This window comes from Osmia lignaria, chromosome 14, assembly GCF_051020975.1.
Source record: "Osmia lignaria lignaria isolate PbOS001 chromosome 14, iyOsmLign1, whole genome shotgun sequence".
Lineage (NCBI taxonomy): Eukaryota > Metazoa > Arthropoda > Insecta > Hymenoptera > Megachilidae > Osmia > Osmia lignaria.
The window spans coordinates 13,100,841-13,127,201 of NC_135045.1; the positions used below are offsets into that span (position 1 = coordinate 13,100,841).

General features: G+C 29.3%; 2 protein-coding genes and 1 long non-coding RNA gene across 6 annotated transcripts in view; 1 reads left to right on the forward strand and 2 right to left on the reverse strand.

Annotated features, from left to right (window-relative positions):
• Positions 1–17,794, reverse strand: part of LOC117609016 (uncharacterized) — a 28,845-nt gene extending 11,051 nt beyond the window's left edge. The window contains exons 1-4 of one of the 2 annotated variants that reach the window (XM_034334847.2): positions 17,432–17,794; positions 3,943–4,005; positions 2,135–2,482; positions 1,482–1,776 (exon numbers count right to left, since the gene is read on the reverse strand). In XM_034334847.2, the coding sequence (XP_034190738.2) occupies positions 1,482–1,776; positions 2,135–2,482; positions 3,943–4,005; positions 17,432–17,730 (1,005 nt within the window). In that variant the 5' untranslated portion in view covers positions 17,731–17,794. Of the gene's footprint in view, positions 1–1,481; positions 1,777–2,134; positions 2,483–3,115; positions 3,278–3,942; positions 4,006–17,431 lie in introns of those variants that run through there. The other variant, XM_034334848.2, reaches the window with a different exon arrangement.
• LOC117609019 (uncharacterized) lies at positions 5,782–7,118 on the forward strand. The gene is made up of 3 exons (XR_004582484.2): positions 5,782–6,051; positions 6,173–6,254; positions 6,340–7,118. It is a non-coding gene; the product is annotated as an uncharacterized LOC117609019 (long non-coding RNA).
• A 4,023-nt stretch (positions 17,795–21,817) lies between the features above and the next one.
• The window catches only part of LOC117609022 (Mitochondrial calcium uptake 3), a 35,813-nt gene continuing 31,269 nt past the window's right edge, over positions 21,818–26,361 (reverse strand). For 2 of the 3 annotated variants that reach the window (XM_034334856.2, XM_034334855.2), the window contains 4 exons: positions 24,776–24,999; positions 24,140–24,297; positions 23,891–24,048; positions 21,819–23,454 (listed from right to left, as the gene is read on the reverse strand). In XM_034334856.2, the coding sequence (XP_034190747.2) occupies positions 23,386–23,454; positions 23,891–24,048; positions 24,140–24,297; positions 24,776–24,999 (609 nt within the window). In that variant the 3' untranslated portion in view covers positions 21,819–23,385. Of the gene's footprint in view, positions 23,455–23,890; positions 24,049–24,139; positions 24,298–24,775; positions 25,000–26,361 lie in introns of all 3 variants that reach the window. The other variant, XM_034334854.2, reaches the window with a different exon arrangement.

Genomic DNA, 26,361 nt, shown 5'->3' on the forward strand with positions numbered 1-26,361 from the left:
TAATCCAAGATGTTTGGGCTTTATTTCTACTTTATTTATAAAACTGATGTAAGAATTTAATTTTCATTAGAAAATATAAAAATTTAAGTAAATAAATTTCAGATGATTATGAGTAAGAAGTTTTAATATAGTGACGTTTAATTGATATGATTTAAACAGAATAATGATTGACATTGGTTTAGTGATTTATTTAGTTGATTCATTTCCTAAAATATACATGACACTCTGAATTGTGAATTGCATATGATTTACGTGAATTTTCATGCTTCAGCCGTTGAATGTAATTAAGAACGTCACGATACAGTGATTTCATTCAAAAATAGACATTTTTGTGAGAAACAAGATTGTTTCCTGCTGCGAAATACCGTTGGGTGTAACAATGGAAAAACGGATGTGACGTTACATCCACTCAATTTTAGCCATTTTGTACACGTCACTCTCGAAATAATTAGAGGATCTCGTATTTAAAAAATAGAAAACTGATATCTATTTTTAGAGATTTTACAAAAATTATTCACGATAATGTGATGGTAGTAAAAATTAAATTTCAAAGGATTATAAAATGCTTTCTTTTTTCATTTTATTTAAAGTAGAATACTTTTTGCAATATTTTGTTTCCGACTTCAGAAATTTTAGGGAATTTAATTTAATTGGTATAAATTAAAAATATGCTAAAGTCTAAAATGTTTTACAAAATAAATTCTTTTATGGCAACGTTGGAAAAAAAGATAGATAAATATTTTTAAGCGGCACATTTTGCATCCTAATGCTACTATGAGGGTGAGATGAAAAGCTTCTCAGCCTAACTTATAAGAGATACAGAATTATTCTTCGTTAGCTTGACTTCAAATGGTCATAAAATTGTCTTCTGCAGAAGGTCAGATCACGCGATATCGCGCGTTTGACTCACGTTAATAACAAACAGGAAAAAGGTTATAAATACAATAACGTAATATGAGTTTGCATTAAAAGTATCAAATAGTCTGCATTTGAAGAACTTTTGTGTATTATACACAACAAAAAAGATTAAAATACGCGTAATAATAAAGTATTTCTATGTTAAGCTGGATTCTATTGTACTAGTAAGTACATTGGTTGCCATATAAACTACTTACATGCGGATAATGCTTCAATTTTCATAAGAATCTACCAGCCATATTATTAGGAATTCTATGACTTTCCCATTAGCGTAACTAGGTAGAGACCCCCATGTGGATTGACTACTCGCAATTTAAAAATTTAAAAATTCTAAGACTCTAAGGTATTAAAATACAATTTCAAACATTCCGAAGTTTTTAAATCCTAATATTATAAAATATTTAATATTTGAAATTACAAATAATAGATATGTTAAAATAGTGTAAAAATAATACATAAAATCTATTGAAAATAAAAATATCAATGGTCTACTCGGGTATATTTAATAAAATTATCAACAACTTCATAGTGGCAACCAACACGTTAAAAATGAAAATACTTACGTTATTGACGTGCATCGCCAATTCCCATCCACCGAGTTTGACCATACCATTAGAAGCCAAATAGACGCAATGCGAGTTGATGGCAGTATGCACGTATCCGCGCATGTGAGAATGTCTCAATGCATCCGACAGTCTTCCTCCGCATCTCGCGATACCTTGTATGGATATACGTTCACCCTGATCGTGTATATAATGATAAAGGGTGCAATCAATGGATTCTAAAATTGAGACTAAACCATGGTCGTCTGTGAAGGTACTAGCCATCAATAACAGCACGTTTGGGTGTCGAATTTCTCTAATAAACAGAAAATGACACCAAATCTACATTATAAAAAGATTATATCCTTTTATAAATTAAAGGATAATTATTATTTAATGATAATTAAGAACTTCAATTGCTAATCGTTAATTGTAATAAAAATTGTCCTTTTTTTCCAGCTCTAGCATTTCATTAATTATAGTATCTACATATGTATATGAATTTTAGGCAAAATACAAGGTAAAAGAAATAATTTTAATTTAATACTATAATAATCATAAATAAACATTTGAGGGGTCATATTTTTCACCTATGTTTATCATTTCGATTATTTTATTATACATACATATATTAAGAGATCAATGACAATTTTTTATGCGAAATTGATACTTACGAAAGTACATCTAAATCTGCTTTTACAGCATCTTTACATTCTGGGTGTGAGTGTCTTTTCAAAGAAACTCTAGTATTTTGCCACTCGGCAAAAATTAACTCCAGATATCGATCTTCCGTCCCGGCTACCCATCCGATTTCAAAGATTTCCGACGGTGGTATACGTGGCACACCCAGAACACACGATTTTAGTTCATGGCATTTTCTTTCATTGTCACATTTATTGTTATTATTTTTAGTCAAAAGATCGGCTCTCTTTTTATCTGGACTAGCCGGTGTATCCGTATCCACGTCGTCAGAAAGTCGTCTACGATCTATGAATGCTTGCAATGCATTACGGTAAGATTCGCTAGAATCAGAGATAACGTCATTATTAATAATATAAATAATTACTATGGATATACCAAATAGTGCTGTGAATAAAAAATATAAATTTAAAGGTTATAATACAAAATTTGTTGATTTTTTAATTATTCGTAAGTATTTCAAAATGTCACTGAGAGACTAGAATAATGTTAGTTGAGAAGCACTGTTTAATATTTGATAAAACTATTTTATTCATCTGTTCTCTTATTTTATCAATTTTGTAGCACATTGAACAGTTGTTTACTATTATTTATACTAACACTTAGTTAACTTCAGAAATTGTTTTAAATTATGATGCTTTATATCACATCACACTATAGATATTCACACACAATAAATGAGAACATGCAGGGCGATCGGTATTTCGTAAAGCATGAAGGTAATACACCAAGAAAATGTGACTAATTTACTTTTATCAAATAATAAATAAAACGAAAGACACTGATCGTTGTCAGAAGCGAAGAAACATTGTAACTACTTATAGAATAAAGAGTAACGTAGAGTCGTTTGGAAGAACCACAGTGGACGCTGTCAGTTTGAATTATCCTTTGACAACACACGCGACAAAATAGGTTAAGACGTTTATTGCCCTTGCCGGTAAAAATATAACACTCACCTGACAGTTCGTCCGCAACTGTATCTCCTTTCATGTCGCTTTTTTACGCCGTCTGTCATTTTTTTAAACGCAGAAAACAATAGAGCTTTCGTCTTGGAATTAAAAAATAAACTTATCCTTACGAATAATGCGCGTGACAGTGATTAGCGTCGGTAACCCGTATACAATAAAAATGCTAGCCACGGTGCGCTATTGGTCATTACTAAATTTCTGATTTTTGATTGGCAGGCGCGTAAATTTGAACTCGACAATTTAACACAAGAAAAATAAGTGTTTTTTGTTAAAAATGATTTTATTTAACGAGTTATTAAGTTAAAATGTGAACCTGGTAACGTTATTTTATTCGAGTTCCGAAATTCTAACCAATGTACGAGTGAATTTCGTTATAGTTCGATGTTCGCAACATGTAAACGATTTCCCGCGGAAGGTGTGGTGATAATGATCGCTATTTTCTCGTGTTCAGTGAGGTTTAACATGATCACAATGAGCCGGAACCCGATCTAACATTGAACTTTCGAAGGAAAAAAATACATATGCTACGTGCATTGGAACTGCACGATCCAATATGTACATACACATACAAAGACTAGTGAGCATTTGTTCGATGAAACTTGTTTTACGAGCATGTGTGTGCTTGTATTATTTTAAAGTGTGTGTAATGCAATTAATTATTCATTCAATTATCTAGACGTAAATTCTATGGAATTGTGAAAACGTATCGCCATTTTGTACTTTCTGTTATGAAGCGTATTGATGTAATTGTAAAAATTATAAAGAATATTTAAAAAATTATGTAAAATAAGTTTCGATAATAATATTAGACTTACTTATTTAAGCCACACTGTTTTTGTGCCAGATTCCATCCGTTTCGATCTCTTTGTATAACATCCCTGTAAAAAAAATAGAGATGAATATTTGAAGGTATGCGAATATTCATATATTAAAAATATATTCAGAAAATTCGAAAAACTCGGAAAATATTAAAAATTTTATGAAATTAAATAGATTTAAACCGAAACTAATTTGAGTACAATGTATCTTGAGTACAATTATGCACGTATTTACAATTATTTCTGTTCATACATTTAGACATTTTAATCCTCGAACAGAGAAACAAAGTCTTTGCTGATATAACGTATAATTCCTTTTCCTTTTCTAAATTTTATACTATTTTTTTTAGATATTATATTTCGAAAGTATGAAAATCTTCCGTTCGGAAATTTTAGTGCTTAATTTTAATTTGGGTTACGATTGACCCAGTTTACTGTTTGAGGATTACCTAATCATACAATTTTGTATGGTCAAAATTAAAACAAAAATTGAATATTTGATTATTCAATTGAAATTGAAATAAATTAAAATTAAATAGCGATTTTTACAGTTAAAACTCGTTTTCGATGCATTCGTAATGTTTCGCGGAAAATTGCATTGATTATATGGTTTCGTTCCAGATAACGTTATATAGTAATTTTATTAAACTTAATCCACTTTCTAATACGTAATCCAGTTGCAGCGTTATATGTAATAAAATGTATTAGTAAATCCTCAGGAGGAAAACTGAGGGGATGCACCAATTTCAACCGAGTGCAATCGAAACGGTCAGGTCAGTAGAACAACTCAGCCGGGAGAAAAAACTGTTGTACCGCGAAAAGTGAATAGCCTGTAACGTTCGTTTCTGGCCTGCGAAATTCCACTTGTACTTTCTCTGATTCCTTTTTCATGGATCGTAGAGCAACGACACAATTATTTCCGTTCCTATTTAAATGTTTCTTTGTTCTTCCTTTGTATTTCCCATGGTCAGTAGCGTAGCCGAAAGATCAAGAAAAAATTGATTGGTATTTACTGTGTTTAGAATTGATTATTTTTCATTTTATTTAACCCTATCAGTGTAGAATATTTTTAACAAGTGATTGTCAAATTCATTTTTAAAGACTCTGGTTGGTTATTATAAATTATTAATGTGATCTTAATGGTATTTAGAACAACATTATTATTTGAATCTTTTTAATTAATTGATGGGTGATTGTCGTGGCGCCGAATGTGTTAATTTTTATTCCATCAAATTGAAAATTGAGAAATGTTTATAAATTAAAAATTGACATTATACTTTTGTGTTATTTCGCGGATTGAATTGGACATGTTGTGCATAATTATGCATCGTATGCATTAAATTAAACGTACAGAAATAGACACACTCCTGATTGGTGAAATCAGGCGTAAACGGCAATTTCTTCAATTGAATTCAAACATTCGAGCAGCGTTCGTTTAAGAAATCCCCACAACCGATTGCCAGAACAATTAATTAAGCTCTGTATAACGACTGAGGCGACGAGTGGGTGAAATTGATGCTAATGGTGTTGGAATTTTCCTGTCCATAAATGTTTTCAATAATTATTGCAGTTTCTGTTGACATTAATTTCCGGCTGCAAATAACATAAACCGCAGTAATCGGACCGATACTGGATACCAATTGATGATACTCGAACAATTTGATACCAAACAAATCACTTTCACATACTAAAACACATTTTGAAAAATGCTAAAACGTCACAATACAAGATATTCCTATTGTTATCATGTATAAGTTTTTATTTGTATCTATAATTAAAACAGAAATTATTTATACTTTCCATCGATAGTATCGAATCAACGAAATTAATTTAATCAATTAATTGAACTCGGCTCGCTTGGTGTAGTGACTGTATAATCGTCAATAACAAATGCAATTAAAATGTTTTGATCAGGTTACACTTCATTAATTAGGTGGGTTGATCCATTGAATTTTAATGGACGAAAATTAAATGAAAGATTAATTAAACGATCGATAAGTTGGATCTGAAGTATCGATGTCAATATTGAAAATTGTAATTCCTTCTCGGTTTTATCGATAAACATGAGACAAAATCTAATGAATACTTTCCAATTGAAACGTGAAGGTAAGTCTTGTAGCTTTTGTATGTATACAAGGACTCGTGCTGATGGTTGTTTGAAATTCAAGTTGAAACGTAACGGTGAGTATCCATTCACAAAATAATGATTTCTGTTTGTGGCTTATAGTAAAATCAGAAACCTTCGGCATGAGAAAAAATACACGTAATGATAATGCAATCTGATAAGCTGTAATCTGAAGCTACTGAAGGTATTTGGAAAAATAGTGCGCTTCCGTAATTCACATTCGTCCGAGTATGGACGAATTTAATGCTTGCTCGAATGGCTCCTTTTAGACCCAGGAATCAATCCTTTTATTTGATACATTGACTGACGATGAGTGTTACATGAGCCACCAGTGATGTTCAAAGAGGGGAGTTGAAAGAAAGTATTTTTCGATCAAATTTTGAAATAATATTGAAAAAGAAAAATTAAAGTATAATAAATATAGTATAATGGCAGTTTTGTATAATTATACATTAGAATTCATTTGGATTATATATTAGGATAATATAGCATCCAGAATTATCTATACTATTTATTATAAAAAGTTAATATTGTTTGTTACTATATAACGAGTATAGTAATTTGACAGTTTTCTATGTTGGATTATCTGTTAAAAAAAACATAGCACACAGGATTATATAGATTATTACGAGAAATATATTCTGTTCAAGGTAGCATATTCACGATTAAATTAGGTTTTCCCAGGGAAAAAGATAATGTTCCGGGTTCTTGTCCTTCCCAGTAGGTATTCCCAGGAAAAATAACAATCTAGCAGAATCTAAATATGTACAGTGGGTCCAAAAAGTATTTGTACACCATTTAAAACAAAGTACCTCGTTTAAAATTAGACCAAATGACTTGAGGTTTCTCGAGAAACTATACAAATTAATTTACTAACATAAGATATGCGCTTTTGTCGTTTTACAAAATTAAAATTTGTTGAAATCGTGAAAAAAATAGTGAAGGGCAATTTTTCAACTTTTTTATGTGAGTGTATAATGAAAATTTAAAATATGTCTTTCGTAGATTCAAATAAGTTAGGCTGTTGCCTCTCACCACTTGTGTATAAATGCATACGTAAAAACAGTTTGAATTGATATTTATTTATTATTCATATTTCTTAATTATATAATATTTAATAATTACAATTTATATTATTTTTTTTTTCTAAATTACTTTTAATATTAATATGGTATTTTCGGAATTTTTATTTCCTGTATATCACTAGGGAAGCCTAATTTGACCGTGAGTGTATACAGAGGATTACTTATTACCTACAACAACAAAAATTATATTCTATTCAAAGTGATTTCGAAAGAATCTTTTTATATAAAAGACCTTTCTTTATTAAATACATGATTAAAAATCAATTTGAATACACAGTAAACCAATTGTTATTTTTAGGAAGTATATGAATTACTAAGGAAACTATTATTCTAACTGGTCTTGTCAAACCGAAAGTGTACAGGCTTTCAGAAATCAGTTTCTCTAAGAAATAATTACTGCTTTGGTAGCCAGCGGCATTATACATATATTCAATACTAGGTGTTTTGTTTATGTGATCTAGATTAGTGAAGACGAAATAGGAAATAGTATGCAGATAGGATACTACACATCCTATGGCCGCATTTCATATTTTTCGCACTAGAAAACTGGCCAACTAAGTAGTTGCATCAATTTCTGCATGTACCTGCATGCACCTATTTACTATTAATATGAAAGGAGCATTTTAATTTATTCTTTTTTTAAATTTTCAATCTATTTTGGTATCAGATATGTATGTACATATATTACATTTGATCGTAAATTGTCATTTGAAAGTGAACATGGGATTAAATAGTTCTTAAATTGATAATCTTATTATCATCGTAAAATAAACATTTTAATTTGATATCTTATTGTTGGTAAATAGATAATGTTTATCTTTTAGTACCGTCAGGGTGTTTCATTGATATTTATGGGCATTTACGACAAACAGGTACTTCTGGATGAAATTTGAAATTTTTCGTGTAATAATTTACAAACTAAATTTATGAAATGACTTTAGAAAATAATTAAAAATAAGAACTGTATAAAAACAGTAGAGTTCTGTGAACTAAAGAATCAAATTTAATGTCTTTATAAAACCTTACTAGTTATTTTTATTTAACAAAGATTTCTGTTTAGAAATTCTTTGCAGATGTAAAGGTGAAAAATATAACTCTTCAGCTTTCAAAATATAACAAATTATAATAGTCATTACGTCTTAATATTTTTATTCTCTTAAGGAATTGCAAAAGTAAATGTATATGTAACAAATTTAAAAATCTTAAGATTGAATCTATCTTTGAAGCTTAAAGTGAATCAAACGTTTTATAAGTAATTCATTATTTAAAAAAAGTTTGAATTATATTATGTCTAATTGAATTACATACCAGTCTAATTGTAAAAAATAAATTGATAAATCTTGGGTCTAATTCTATGCTAATCAACAAATTGAAGTAATGACTTTGAATTGAATTTGAATTAAATTTTTGGTAATAAACAGAAGATGATTTCAAAAATAAACTTTTCTCAGTTATGAGAAGCTAAATTCGTTCTCCAAGCTTAAAGTGTGGCAGATTAGGAGAACGTAGCAGATTACTTGATGCATTAAACGGGTACTATACATGTCGTCCGAGTCTCTTCTCTTATACCAAGACGAAACGATTAACAGGGAAAGCATACACAGCATATTAGTATGCTTAATAAACCTTTATTGTGTGCTCGTGCAGTAAGAACTGACCCGTTGCTATTTTCAGATCTGCATCGTCACAGTTTCATTAGCAGTACATGGGCAATGTAGAATACGATGATGCCCGAATTTGTGATAAAAAATGCTAGAATGTAAATGCAATTAGATGTATTTGTAAAAGAATTGTTTTATTTCGAAACAGCATCATTGACGTAACTAGGTAGTGTGCACCTGTCCTCTTAAAAATCTGGACCGGCTCTTTACCAAAAATGTGAACCTTTACCATTTGAAAATTCGAAGATTCAAAAGTTCCAAAATACCTACATTTCAGAATTTCAAATTTATTAGGTGTAAAAATAAATTCTCTACTTTTTCTTTATTTTGATTAAAGATTCCAAATTCCAAAATTCTAAGGTTCAAAAGCTCCAAAATTTTGAAATTTCTGATTTCCTATTTTTCAGAATTCTAAATTTACAAATCTTCTAAATTTCAGAATTTTAAAAGTAAACAATCCTGAGATTCAAAAATTCAAAACATTAGAATTCCAGAATCCTGAAATTCCAGATCATCAAAATTTTAAAATTTCAAAGGGACCTGATTTATCCCCTTAAACCTTCTGGTCCGAATTATTCTAATTAATAGCATGAACGCAATGAAAGTTTTTGTCCTTGTGAGGACAATTGAGTGCAGAGGTAACTACTCAATGCTTTGATCTTTCAATATTTTTATGCCAATTAATTTATGCAAAAAATTTTAAATATTAGAGTTTGGATACTTGGTTGCCCGATTGTGTCCAAGGCTTAAATTGATAATTAAATATAAAAGCAGATCTGATTAATGATACTTCATAGCAAATAGTAACTGAAGATGAAAATGGCACTGTTGAAATGATACATATTTAGATGGTAGAAATGATTTTAATTCATAGATTGATGTAATACTAAAAAGAGTCAATTAATTTTTTAATCGGTACAAAGTACTGCTATTGCAGGTATTAGAATTGGTTATATAATATTAATTAAAATTTATCAAAAAGGTTTTCTTTCAAAGTTTAAGTTTACCTACCAAAACCTTTCATTTTTCTTGAGAATTTCAAAATTTTCCACATAGGAATGTAAGTCTGGTATTTGCAAGGGTTACTGGTACGTAGAATATCGTATTAATATTTCATACCGATCGTCTGATTAGTTTCTTTTTATTCTAATTAGGCGTTAAAAAAAACGCGTTGAAAGTTCACTTATCTACGTTATACCCCAATAAAAAAAGCGATATATGTATGTCGCAACATTGTTGGAAGTTTATACTTTTAAAAAATGTAAAATCAATCGTGATCCTGATCAATAAAGATACTTCGTCTAAAATTTAACGCTTAAATTGTTTAATGTAAAACCCTGATGCATTAGAAAAATAGTTAAAAATTTAGAAATTATAAATGACAAAAAATGTTAATTGCAACTTTCTCAGCGATATGATATCTAAGGATAAAATAATTTAATATACGAAACACATAAAATTACCATAAAATTCTTCATTTCACTCAACACAATTTTAAAAACAATATTCTTCAAACGATGCACCTAATTAGAGGAACGTCAGTTGCATGAAACATTAACTTTACGTAACTTTGTACAACAGTTATCTCAACTTCATAATGCTAGATAAGCGAGAATATTCAATGTGAAATCAGATCGAACCACCAAATGCAAGAACTGTCACATGACCCGTGAAAACGAATTGAAACTTGAAATTTTATTAAACCGACGATAACGTGGTCTACGATCGCAATTGCAACGATGATAAAACTAACGCGGTTGATCATTGTTTTTCATCGCGAACTAGTGTTTTAGAGCAGGGGAACCTGGACGCAGCGACGTCTATGATAAAGCATCATTCTCATGCCGACGAGTTATGTTATAGGTGAAGGTTACCGTGCCAGTTAGCTGATAAATAGTACCGAAAAGCATGATAAAAGTTGAATAATATAAGGTGGTATAAGAAAATCTAAAATTATAATCTTTGATGTTTTGGCCTTTATTTTGAAATTTGAAATATGTCACGAATTGCTGACTTTTTTTAAACATTATATCCTAATACTTTGAGAACTAATTGATTTTAATGCAAAATATTAGGTAAGGCGTATAAATTAGTTCTGTGACTTTTTTTGGCAGAAAGTCATGGTAACTCTTAATTATTGAAGGAATTTATATTGTTAATCATATTTTTGCGCCGTTTTTCAAACATACAGAAGCGTGGAAAAATATTCAAATTTAAAATAGTAAATAAAAGAGTAATATTAAAAGCACCGAATTAATTTGTTTACCTAATAAATTTTGTTTAAAATAATTTTTGAAAAATGAAAAAAATTAAAATAAGACACCTTGTATGTGCAAGTTAGACAAATGTTGAACTAGAATTTTGAGTTAAAATACTAATTTTGACAAGTAATTATGGGAACACATTCACAATGTGTCAAAAGACTATTGGTACATCCAGTTTTATTTAAAAATGTATTCTTTATGAAGTAGTGTGTTAACATTTTTTTGGCAAAATTTAATTAATTAATACCTATAAAACAAATGATATTTTACGTGATATCAAAAACAGTAAAAATGTTTATAATCTCAACATCACAAGAAAAAGTAACATCATTTCCTTTTTCTTAATTAATTTTCATTTCAAGTGAAGGTAAATGAACCTTATAATAAATTCCTCTTGACTATTATTTTATCTATTTACAATAATAGAAATATTTTAAGGACTATCCCATTTCCTTCTCTTTTGTTTTACAATTTCTGGTAATGGGAAATCACTGATCACGCGTGAAATATTTGGGAACTGGTTGTGAAATTGTTGTAGTAAAATTTATTTGATATCAAAAGGTTCAATTGTAAAGATTCTTGGTGAAAGTACCGACATGTTCGTACGTTTAATTGCTGTATTCACCGTTCGATTAGACGATGCGAAATGTAGACTAACGACAGCTTCTCCTATTATTACATTCGTATGCAAAATAAGTATTGATGAGTTTTTTCCCTTACTCTGTACTTTCACTGTTTTAAGAACTGCTTTCTAAATCTTATACTCCATACTGAATATTTATAATTACCTAATGTTGTATAATTTTGTTAATTCATTATTGATTCCGATTCTAATAAACTATCCGATTCATTTTCAGGCGGAATTTGTATTATACTATAATAATAAATTGAATTGATTATTAAAAAATGAAAATTAATTTAATTTACAATACTCTGTGTAAGGGCAACTGTACACAAAAATATATAAAAGATAAGTTGATTTTCATTTCTAAGTGTATTGAAATAGTAGCTATGCCTATTCATTTCCAAAATGTTAAATATTAAATATAAACTGTCCCGTTGATATAATTTCACTGATCCAACATTACGTAAAAGTGGATCATTTTATTATTTGAATGCAGGTGGAACAATTCTAATAAGTGTGACACGCGTGATGCGTTTAGCAACTGCAATTATTATCATACGCATTGTTAGAGTGCAATGAAAGAAATGCCTGTTCGTTTGTCACTAGTATAACGAACAATGAGGTGTCTCACTTTGCTGAACACTGTTTCCTGTTTATGCCATAATAATAGTGTGAACCCGAGAGTTAAAAAAATATACCGTTGTACTTGAAATAATTATTCTTTTCTCTTTTACCTTTTTTATTTTTTTGGTGAATCCTTCGGTAAAATCACAGGAAATTAAACCATATCAGATTGCATATTTTTTGAGGAAAAATTTGATACGAAAGTAATAATTAACTAATTAACTCTTGTATTACAATCAAACTATTAGGTATAGCCTTTCTTTCTTTTTTTAATTGAAGATTTATCTTTAAGAAGACTTTTTAAATACACAGAAGCGCAAGAAAATATTCAATTTCAAAATAGTAATTAAGAAGGTATAATATCAAAGGCACCGAGTTAATTTCTACATCTTAAATTAGTTTTCACTACACCTTTGTAATTATCATAATACTTTAGATTTGAATATTGTCTCACTCTTTTTATAAATTGGAAACTTTTGAAAATTAAAAAAATTCAAACTTTTATGACTTGAAAAAAAGTCTTTATCTTATTTTTTTCAGTAGGTAATTACATTTCTTGCCTAATTAGAATCACAAAAATTTGTTGCTAAATCGTTACAAGAAATAATTTTTCTTTGTTTTGCTTTTATATATTTATTAATATAGTCATATATGAATCATATTAATTATACAGCAATTATTTAATAACTGTTTATTATTTTAAGTTTAACATGTTTTAATCTCATATTTACGGTTGTAAAATTTTTCTTAACAGAATTGTTATAAAAATTCCTTCGTTTTTTATTTAATAACTCCATTGAGAAATGTTAATTTTAATCAGTATTTATTTACACATTCTCTTGTATAGGTTTAACGCGTTCCACGATGATTACAGAAATTATGTTATTAAGCACTTGATGAATGAAAAATGAGCAAAAGTAGTTCATCCATTCCATTATTTGAAATAGAAATATCAAATCAAGAGAATTCAAATTGTATCACATGTATCGGAGGAATAATCACGACACTGACATACCATCGTAACACGAATTTGTGTCTATTTTGAAGGTTGATTCTGTTCTCCCGCTCACAAGTGTATATTTACTGTGCGCAACGGTTACTATCCTTTTGACATGGATTTTAATTAAAATCCTCCAAATCTATCGTTAACGAATACTGAAGTTTCATTTAAACAAACCTTCCATAGATATGTTTGTTTATTTTTAAATTTTTTTGAGTCATTTGAAATCTAAATGGATACAAGCACTTTTACATTAGAACCTATCATTATTTCACATCTGCAATTTTAAATAAAACCTACTGGAAGTATTCAATAAGTAATTTTAAAATTTTAAATTGAGGGTACACTTTTTAAACCAAAATAACTTTTTTAAAAACAGACCAAACAACTAGAGTTTTTTTTTTTTGAGAAGCTAGAATTACTAGATACCATGTCTTTATTGTTTTAAAAATTTACAATTTGTCGGAATCATGAAAAAAGTAATGGAGGACACTTTTTTATCTAAGCTTGTAATGAAGATTTAAATTAACTAAATTTTCAAATTACATAAATTTTGCAGATTTAGGTCAACGCACTTGCAATCAGAAGTAACGCGCAAGCAATTAAAATCTCAATTTTTTCGCTTAAACTTTATTATAGAATACAATGATCATTATTTTCTCTGTCTTCTATCATCTTCAAAAAATTACCCACTTTATTTCTCAAAAACTCTTCAGGGAATATATTTGAGTGAAAATAAGGCTTCTTATCTCTCATTTTTAATCCTTTATAACACGTAACAAACTTTATTAACCTTCACCTTATTTTCAATAAAATGCATTTAAATGTACTTACATTTCTAAGGTCTGTATGCATTTGTTGAAACAAAAGAAAGTTAAATGTCATCGCCTTGACGAAAATAAGAAAACTCTTTAGCTAAAAGCCAATATTATAGGAAAAAAAAATGTATGTAAGAATGTTTTAACGTGTTTATGGTGCAGTACAGAATTTTAATTCTTAATATAATTACGCATATTTTGATAAATAAAACATTTTGAATCGTTCTTTGTTTGAAAATTAGCTGGCTACCGTTATGGGGGTCATGGATCTATCGACTGTAACGAGTGTTGACAGTAATTACGAAGTTCTTTAAAAGCAGCCTTTATAAACACACGTATGTATGTAATAGCAAGTGGGACATTAACAACTCGACAGTTGGAGTTTTATTAGTTTATGTTTGCTAGCGATATTCTATTCTTTATGTAAACAGTAATTCATGTTGTAATAGCCAAATAGTTATTCGAACAATATAAATTTTTCTTCTAGAAAATTAAAAGAATCATTCTAGAATTATATTGAAAATTCAAGAAAATAGAAATTGCTATTTCAAAAGAGTGATTTTTTAAAGAATAACTGTAACAATGATTTTGACAGCTATTCAAGAAATATAAAGACAAAATACTGTATTTTTTAAAATTTTTATTATTATTTAAAAAATAAATAAAATTATTTAAAGAGAACTATAATTATAAAACTTTTTTCTTTTTATTAGTTAACATTTCACAGAGAAAAGTTCTACCTGTGCTCAACGATATTCTTCTCTTTTTAAAATATTCAGCCATTTAATCTACTTCTGATTCTGTTTTATATGCGACTTAGGTTTATTCCACTTAATGTTCTAATTAATATTCTACACTTTAATGTGGTAGCACGTCGTGAAAGTCACACATGTGTTCATCATCGCGTCTCTAATATCTTTGACACATCTAATCATGAATTTTTTTCTAGTTAGTTGCAATTTTTTTCTTAAATTATTAATATCTTTTGTTAGAGGCAAACGTTTCTTATCGTTTTGTATCTATTCTATTATAGTTTTAGAAATATTATCGTGTCATCAGTTTACCATACGATTATATTGCAAAAAAATCAACCAGCATGATCGTTAATGTCTATGTATTTAGTTAGAAATAGAGTTTTCTTCTAACTTTTAAATTTCAAAACTTTGTAGAAGAAACGTAATATATAGCAAAACCTTAGAAAAAATTATAATTAGAAAATCTTTAGAAAAAATATTTAAAAATATTTTATAAATCATATCAATAATTATTTTAAAAGAAGGTATATATTTATTTAGTCTACTTTTTTCACTTCTTCTGATAAATTTTAATGTCTAAAGTATACAAAAATAATAGAATAGTTTGAATTACAAGAATTATATCAAAAATTCTGAATCATGATACTTTAAACCAAAAGGGGAAGTGTACCTTGAAAGATTAATTAATTAGTTCTCCTTCGGTCTTTATCGTAATTATCGTGCACATTGTAAGTAGGTACGTGTCCTTCTTTTCACAGTAATTACAAAACTGTTTCGTTATGATTACATGTTTCCAATATGTATACTTCGAAGAAGATACACATTTTTATGTAAATAAATTAACATTTAATTGTATTTGTAGTTGCAAAGAAACGTTACGTACACGATGTAACCTTTCAATCATTACCGTTAAGAGGAAAAAAAAGAATCTATATAAACCGATAAATCTTGTGTGTAAAAAATAAAAAGTCACATGTACGAGGTTCATCATTAAACAGATCGTCGAAATTATTATTGTCAGCAAACAAACCGCTGTGTAAGATAATAATGTCAGTCTGTGTAGCTACTAACATTATCACAGCTATTCAGAAAAAATTTATATGTTTATAATTATAAATTTACCAATATAGAATCCACGATATTTTTATTCGATAGTATATGCATAACATTAAATTTATTAAATTGTCTTCATTTTCAGCAAGCTTCTAATATTTGATAGGCAGTTGATGTTTGTTATCTTTTCTATTTATTCTACTTAAGTCAGTTGTTAAGTGCAGCGTTACAACAAAAAACGTTATCAGTGCTTTCCATAATACATGATAATTCTTCTTATCAACACGTTTATTTTCGTTAGTTGGAACTTCTTTATTTTCAGTTCATTTTCCTCAGCTCATTCAAAAAGACAAAATTAAATCAGTTGTATAATAATCGAGGTAACGATTGTTATTAATTACTGATCAGTAATTAATTGGTAATATTAACAATATTAACTTTTCGGTTATCAACAAGCTTTTAATTCGACCATCGGATATTCCTTACTTTAAGTAGCAAAATAATATAAAGTACATATTATCCTCTCGTCCTTAACTTATTTATGCCAACCTCTTTTTCAATGATAATTAATAGACATATTCTAATAATAGAATTCTAATACAGAAACTTAACTACTGATAAACATTAAGTTACTCAAATTTTTTAACTATAAATTTATAATAATTAACAACATTAACTTTAAAACTCTAATTTAACCATTAAATAAATAAAATAAATTTTTAATTTTTAAAATGTTCCGTGCTTAAACTGTAACAGTTATTTGACTGCTCTTAACACGAAATAATAGAAAAATGTCCATCATATCGTCAAGTTTGTGGCACCTGTCACTTTTCATGTGTTGAACCTTCCGTTGTAGATTTGAACTCGGAAAGCACATTGTAGGTAATAAATTTTTAACTGTGACATTGACAAAACAATTATATACATTGTGAAACGGAAAGATAGAAGTTGTATTTATGTATAAAAGCTAAACAGGTAATTATACATTCGTTGGTAACGTTCATTTGAAAATTTCTCCATTCTAGAATACTTTTTTTTTCTAATAAAATAAAACAATATGACTTTAGACGACGCATGTCGTTCTATACGAAATCTAACTGAAATGTTCAAAACCCAAATGAAAAAGAAAACAGAAAATCAGTGAACAAAGAATCGTTCGCAACGTATTCTTGAACAAGAATTCGGAGTCCAGTACAAAACAAAATCAGTATTTTACGTTTGAAAAATTTTCAGAAATTAGCTTCAAGGACTCCTCTAATTTTCGCTTGTTTCGAAATATGTACAGAAAACTTAAAACCGACGTTATCTTACAAGTAAGTTTATTATAATTGAATATCTATAGGCGTCAATAGCACGTGTCGAGCGTATATAGGTGTCAGTATCATTGAAAGGGTTAAAGAGGAAAATAAACAAAAAGAAGAACAACAACAATGAAACAAAAGAAAAAAGAAAAAGAACGAATAAGAAAACACTTACTTTCTAAGCCACTTGAACATTCCCATCATGCCCATCGCGCACGTGGCGCATCGGCAGACTGCTCGTAGATAAGAATCGATAAGATGACAGGTGAACACCGCGATGCCAAGGAACACTCCGATCAGGAGTTTACTGCGCGACGACGCGTGCGGATCGTGCCGATCCGCTTCCTTTCCACGACTGACGACGCCGGCCTGACGAACGTTCGTGTCGCCGCGACACTTCCTTCTGACACTTCTGACAACACGACTGACCGACCGTTCGCCGTTCGCTTCGAATTCTAACTGTGGTACGATCATCGATCGATCCCCACTACCGATATCCTGGTCGAATCTTCGGTATCCTTGCGACTTGTTCCTTCGAACGAACGAATCAAGGGTAAATCAACCGAGTCAAATATTGCGTCTCTATTAATAAATCATTATAGTGGCTTTTGGATGAATATTATATGATTGAGGATTGGATCCTTAGATCGAAAAATCATCTATTATGATTGAACATTCTATCGATAATTTTGTTGCCTTTTTAATATTCTTACGATTTCAGTCGTAATGTACACGCATTTAACAGAAGAGGTAGCAGAAGGGTGATTAATATTTTAATGATTAATGTATGTTATTTTTACATTAGGGGATCTCGAGGTAAGGGAACAAATTTTCGAGTTCTGGAGGTTTCAGCTTATTGAGTTTAACACCGGTGCACGGTGCTCAGAAAACAAAGGTGCGACTTACAGAGGGTTTGTTTGATAATTTCGACTTGTAAAGTTGTAAACAAAAGGCAAATTCAAAGGCCAATTATTGTTGATTGTATACCTATAACTAAATATACAACTTATGTATTCTATACCTCCATGTATAAATATTATTGTAAGATTAATTTTATACTTGAAATATTCCTTTTTATTATTAAAAACAAGCTGTGATTTTACTTTGTTTCCTGAATTTGAGTTGTAAAGGTAAAATACATAAATCATTCAAATTAACGGAAACTTTATTAATTGCGAGTTATAGAGGTTTTTATAATGGAGTGGAAGGGAATAAAGAAAATATAATATTTGTCTTATAGAAGTTTTCGAATTATCGAGGTTCGACCGTAATATGGGTCGGCAGTTGCAAGTCAATTATAAAAATTTGACAAATAATAATTTTATTATTTAATTTAATTTCGTTCTACTTTTTTTCTTTAATACTTTAGCGCTTCTAAGACTTTATAGGCACTAATTCCATATTACAGAAGTTATCATTTTTTTATGTATGTGCTGCTTATAAATTGGTAGTTCCAAGTTGATTATTTAAATTTAATGAATTAATTTTCCATTATATAATTTCATTTCATTTTTAATATTTTTACATTTGTAGGATTTCATACTAATTCTATTTTATTATATGTAGGCACTTTTCGTTGGGACAGAATTATTAATCCTTTAGTTATGGTGCATATCATGCATGATCGGTAACTGCAAAACGACGATTAAAATTTGGCTAATAAACTTTCTATAATATAGCTAGTTTTATTATTATTTTTTTAATATTTCTACTTTTCTGGTACTAATTACTTTGTATTTCTATATTATGTCACGTGTAGGGGTAAATTGTTGATTATATTATGTTCAGTTTTAAAAATTAATAATTCATTTTCGAGCTCTTCTGTATACATATACAATATGCCCCATGCATGCTATAACTCCAAAATAGCCGAATATAGAAAAATTAAGAAGTGTAGACTGGAGCATCACTTTATGTGTGTGTTAATACTGGAAGAGGATGCATGTCAAAGATTTCAAAGTTAATTTCAATTTCTTTTTCTTTTAGTAGAACTATATAAGGAAGAGATAATTCGAAGGGTTAAAATAAGACGAAAATCAAGGATGACAAAAAAGCGTTTACGCCTTTGGAGTAAAAAGCGCCTAAAACAGATAATCCTCACAGCACCTAGATTGAACGTCGTGTCAGTAGGGGCCTGCACAGCCACAACCAACAGTCATTGATAATAGAAGCTTACTACGTGTATTATATTTCTTTTTGTTACAGTATGATATAAGGTGCTGACAAATTGTTGTCTGGCATAAAACTTTTCACTAAAATTAATACGATATTAATACGGCAGCACCGAAGAACAGAATACATAGCACGTGGTAAGCTTCCATGTAGTATTCAATGATTGTTGGAAATGACTGTACACACTCCTACTGACACGATGTTCAATCCGTCGGTGCTATGGAGATTGCCGGTTTTAGGCGCTTTTTACTCGAGTCTTTTAACGTTTAATAACTAACGTAAGAAACAAAGGTGTGAATGCTATTTTGTCATTTTTTATTTTTGTCTTATTTTGAATCCCAGAATTATCTCTTAAAATTTGTCTTACCTGTATACTTATTTATATGTCAATCGAAGCGTCTTTTTATTACCCACAAAAAAGTGTTAAGGCATTTGGGTCGAAAATTGATTAGTTCAAAAGATATCTTAAAGAAAGACTACTAGGCTCTCCCTGTCTCTCTCTAAAACAATTTCTTTTAAACTAACTAACTTTCGACTCAAGTACTTTACTGCTTTTTTTAATGAAAGATAACAAAATGTATCGATTAATGTCAAAAGAAGTACTCATTGTCAGTTCCATTAATTGCTTTTTAATGAAATTACCTATTTTGGGGGGAAAGGGTTAAAGTTGGAAGTGTGAAGCTAGATAATAGGAAATAACGTGGAAATTGCGTAACTATCTGTTGAAATATAAAGGAAAGATAATTTCTCAAAACGTACAAAGGTCGAAGTTTGTATTTAAAAAATCTGCAAATTATGAATAATATTTCATTGCACTTGCTGATATTTTGGTTTTCATTGCCAGTATAATTCAAATTGTTTTTAAAAACTTTGAAATGTTATATCTCGGCTTTGAAAGTTTTAGAAACAATATAATTTTTAAGTATTAAATAGGTGACAATTTTTGCAGTATAAAATTTCATATTGTAATAATAATTTATTCAATTGTCTAAATTAATATAAAAATTACCCAAGATGCACACAGTTTATAATCTGACGAAATGTAACATTTTTTCTGCAATTACATATTGACTGCCAATTCAGTGTGAACTTTGAAAACGAATTAATTTTTCATAAATGTCAAAATAATTTTAGACTTAAGAGTTAATAATTCAATCCACGATTAATTAAATTAATTAGACGAGTATTTATTTTTAATAAAATATATTTAACTACATTACTACTGCTGAAATTGATAATCCATCCAGTCTATCCATAGGTATTATTTTCACAACAAAAACATCAAATAATTTGATTTCACCAATAAGACTTACCTGTATAATTGTTTTAGGTTCATCATTTTCATGATTTTTTCGTCGAATGATAAAATGTTTCCAAATCTTCTTTTAAATTATATTGAAAACTGATACAAATGCACTGTAATGATCTATTCAACACTTGCTTCGTCTTAAACTTATAAAATTAAATCAGATTTATCTCAACTATAAATTGATGGTCATGGTGATAAAAATAAATTAAAAATATGTATTACACCGTTCACGTTTGCTGTTACTGTTAGAGAGAATGCAACATCGTGTCAAACTAATCGACATCTGAAACGAAACTCACTTGTAAATATTGAAACAGTGTTTAAGTTTGACAACAAGCTTCGACTTTAGCGAACTTACGCGTGTCTCTAATCTGTCAGTTGTCTTTGATTATAATTTCTTGCTTGACATTTACGTTTTTTGTTGTCTTTGGAATTTTCTGTATCAAATTAAATTCATCGATTCAAGCGCGCCACTTGAAACAGATGTTTCATATAAAATAATTAGAAGATTTACGTAAATTGTTCAACATGTCAAGTGGTTTGTAGATCCACAAATATAGTATGATTAAATAATTGAGAAAAAAAATTTCAGGAGAATTCTAAGTAGCATCAATATTATAACAATTTTGTAAGGTACCAAATAGGATATTTATAATTATATTACTGCTTTTAATATACTTTCCAAGCAAGTAATAATAATTTTCCAATTTTCATAAAATAAAATTCAATGCAAAGTAATGTCTATCATAATATTTTCCAAGGAAATAATACTGTCATTACAGTACTATTAGAATAATAATTTTTTTGATAAATACTAATAATTATTAACAACAAATTTGAAATTTTAGTAAAATATAAAATAAAATAAAATTTGATAAAAAATAGTATCCATCACCAATGATTACTATTTTCTTATGTAACATTATGTCTTTGAAAATAATAATTTTCTAATAACAATCTTTAAATTTCAACAAAACAAAATTTTACAAAAATATAATATCCATTACAATTACTTTGAATTATTGTGGTAAAATCATTCTAAGGTATGCATACTTCAAATTATCATCTTATTGTTAGAGTCATTTTAGCAATTAATCTGTCGAGCTTTCAACTACGCCGCTTAATGCATTCCTAGACGATGCTTGTTATTCTGGAACTAGGAAGCTTTTTTGCCCTCTCATTCTCCTTGATAAAGTTCGTTTGATGTCAAGTTGTAGGTACACGTAATGGAATGTCTCTTTTCGTTGGCTCAATTCATGAGACCACCAGACGGTAATCAGTGTGATGAGTGATAACAAACAACAATTACTGGGACATTAGTGGTACATACATATAGGAAGAGTAGAACATTTTGTAATGTAAGCATTAATGTGCAGTGTAATTAATTATTATTAATATTATTGGACGTGTGAGAAAAGAAATTAACGTATTGCTACTATTTAAAAGATTAACAATCGATAAAGTATCGATGAAAAATGCTGATCATTTGAAAGACTCTTAATTATGATCTAAATGTGGTTAAATAAAATCTATGATTCCCGCAATTTTCTTTTCCTTTTTATACATAACTAGCAGAATCAATTTTAACACATTTGTGGAATTAATTCTATATCTGTGACATGGTGCAAGAAGTACCAATGTCAGTGTTTACAAAGTTGAGACATTAGCACTTAAAGATATGTTAAAAAATTCATATTCATATAATTTCTGACACAAAAGTTTCTGCTGTTTCAAATTTCGTATCTAACGCAAAAAGAGAGAATTAAAGCTTATGTTATTTTTACATTGACTTGTACAAACGCCATTATAGTCATTACTAAATAAAATTTTAAATTGTTATTTTTGCAAAAATACGATATTACCACTTTTTGCACCAAGCCACAATATAATTTAGAATTAAATCTAACTGATTGTTAGGTATATTTTATCTATATAATATAAGTAAATGGTCGTAATTTCCAATATTTTATAAAATGAATTTTAAGGCAAAATACGTCTGTTTTCATTTTTCTTCAACGCCTCCGTGCATTCACTCTTTCAATATTCCTTTTGCCATAAATGGTTAACTATTAAGAATATTAAGAAAAAAAAAAAAATTAGATCGATAGTTACAGTTTCCGAGATAATAGTTTGCAATACTTTAACTGATTTACTCTGTATAATACGGAAAGAAAATACATTTATTATTGTAGAATATCAAAACAATATTTATAAGCCAATAATGATTTTTTTTATGATGAAATAGCTGTTTAAATTAAGTATATAAAATCTCAGGCATATTAATATCACTTTAAAAATAAATACATTATGTATAACACTCATTAATAAGATAATAAGTTTTAACGAATACTTATCAAGTTAGTAATATTTATACATAAATGCGAGGACTAGCTTATCCATGTTCTTTGTACAAACCAAAACATAGTAATCACATGAATATAAAATGGTAACGAAACAAATGTACATAGGAAAAGCACAGAGATTCTTTCTATATAATAATTGTGCTGTTATCATATTGAAATTAATGAAATAGAGATTAAATATAATTTCTGTAAAACTTCAAAGAAACCAATGGAGTCTAAATGGCACTTTACGATGCTTTATGCAATTATTCCTAATTTCATTTTTTTTGGTACATTTATTGTTAATTAGCGCGACTTCATTTCTTGTTTCACACAGGAAGTAAATGCTTGGAAACGTTTGTGTCGTTGTTGAGACTGCAACATACAAGAATATGAAAATATGAAAGTGTATTAAAAACTATATTGATGTATGAACGGATTTTAACACTAGAATTATCAATGTTTGATGCACTTTTATTTTTAAGTTAAAAATGATATGAAAAATTATATACAGGATACAACATAATTTAATGTATACATTTAGTTTTTAATGGCAACAGTCAACATACAATTTCAACAAGAATACCTTGATAAAATTTATAATTTAAAATAAAAAACATGAAGCCAGTTATTTTAATTGGTTTGGTAGTTCCAATGTTAATAATAATAATAATAATAATAAAGTAATATTGAAAATTATTATCAAGTATATCAGCACAATTACTCTGATAAAATTAATTATTTAAAACTAAATTTTTTAAGAAGTAATGTCTTGAACCCTGTTAAATACAATAAAATAATGTTTTTATACCTTAAAACCTCTACGAAGACGATCCTTCATTATTGCAATAAATTCTTGATAAGATAATTGACCATCACCGTCATCGTCGAAAAGTGCAAATACAGTGTCAATAATATGATCTGAAAGTATGCTTCCCGTGCATATTTTCACAGCTCGTTGAAATTCATCTGAAAGATAAGAAAAATAATTGTTGGAAATTTATGTCTGAAGCTTTGATAGATATCTAAGTTATTTTTAGAAAATGGTATCCTTTAAAACCTTTTGATATTGGATGATCAGCCAGTGTATACATTCGCATAGCGATTGCAAAATCATCGAGATTATTTAAAAATTGATAGAATCGTCTGAACTCTTCGAATCCGATACCCGTCTGAAGATCTGGATTCTGTATTATTCTATCCAAGTACTTATCGCATCTGTAAGCAGAGAATACGTAAAATAATCAGAGATCAATCAATTATACAAGATTCTATCGTTTACATATTTTATATTTTTAATTCGGTAAAAATGAACATTTGTAAAGCATATATGTATTTGTTAATCTACACCCTTTCTGTTTCATCAGAAATTTATGGAAAATTATCATCATTATAATTACATAAGCGCCACAAATGAGTTTTTAATAATGAGAATAATTGTAAATATTAATTTAAACTGATCGACTATTTAATGACGACTGTATTTTTCCTAATTACGAGATTACAAATCATTCTTTTTGACTGAAAAATTGCAAAATATTTTAATATTTTATTACAGGAGTAGCTCGTAGATAGGCGCTGCGAAACTGCAGCACCCCCATTTCTTTTTGATTAATAAAATTAATGTATTTATTAATTTTATCGATGGTAAACAATATTTTTTGAAAACTTTTGTATACTTTCAATACTGACTTACTCGTCAGTAACGAGTTGAGTATATCTTAACAGAATCTTGGCAAAATCTAACTCGGAAATAGTATCTCTTCCTTTACTAAATTCGTGAAACTCAAGTTCTAGAACTTCCTGTTGTAAGTTTTCCATGAAACGTTTAAAGTCTTCGTATTTCAGCTCGTTATTGCCGTCTTTTCCAAAGAAGTGTATCATTAAAGATGTATCTACTGCATGTCGACGTTGCAAACCCTGTAAAAAAATATTATTATGATCGGTTATAATATCTGTAATTTATAAATGACAAAAGTTTAATACTAATAGAAACCACTAAATAAATGTATAATTCTTTTTTTTTATTATTAGAAAAAAGAAAAGGAATATGTTCAAATATTAGTCGTCGAATCGAAAATTCTATATAATAAAATAATTCTTAACAAAAAATACAACCGACTTCAAAATATTATATTTTATTTTATTCTTATATATTATATTTTAATAAAAATGCAAAATATTTGTTTACGAGATCAATTGGGGGGAATATGTATTCTACAAGATGCAAAAGGTTTCGTTCCGATTGGTCCATCTATCTCGGAGTAATCAGCGTACACGAAAAAAAAAAAAAAAAAAAAAAAATTATACTGATCGAATTGAGTAAACTCCGCCTTTTTCGAAGTCGGTTAAAAACGAATAAAATTAGTTTAATCTGCTTTCTTATATACTGTTACCGTTCATAATTAATAGAAATTATTATCGAGAAAATAGTAAAATGAAAAGTTTTATAACATTCTACTTGATAACAACAATTACTAAATTACACTATTTATTAAGCAAATATTACAAAAAAAATATTAGAAATTTCAAGTTGTAACAACGGTAAAAAGAAACTTCGCGAAAAGCGACGCGGTCTAGAAACGTCCAGACGATTTCGAGAAAGTCGATGATAGAGTCTCGCGGGAAGCAGAGACGCGAGGCGCGAGCGGAGAAAACGCCAAATTCATTCCTGACGACGACGAGATCGTTGATTTCGGCGACTGCGGATAGCAACGAGCGGATATAAATTAAGGATTCGCGACTGCCTCGGACTATTTCGCCTGCTGTTAACAGAGAGAAAGGACGAGCTAAGACCATCGGCCGCTCTTGGTCAGCAGGTTAGGGACTCCGGCAGGAGAGTACGGCGACAATTCCTGGACGCCTACCGGAAGAAGGGAGAGTACGGGAGACCTGTTTCTGGACGCTCGACCGACACGGAGAGTACGGCGATAATACCTGGACGCCTGCCAGAGAAGAGAGAGAGAGAGAGATCCCGGTAGGAGAGTTCGGCGACAATACCTGGACGCTTATCGGAAGAGAGGAGAGTACGGGAGACCTGTTCCTGGACGCTCGACCGACACGGAGAGTACGGCGATAATACCTGGACGCCTGTCGGTCGAGAGAGTACAGAGCATCTCCTGGACGCCCTAGTAGAGATAGTTTCCTAGACGCCCGTTCGATATGGAGAGTTCGGCGATAATACCTGGACGCCTATCGAACGGGAGAAGTATAAACATGGCGCTCTTTGTAGAATGTTTTGTACAAATAAATAAAAGAGAAAACTGTATCCTACACCTTGTA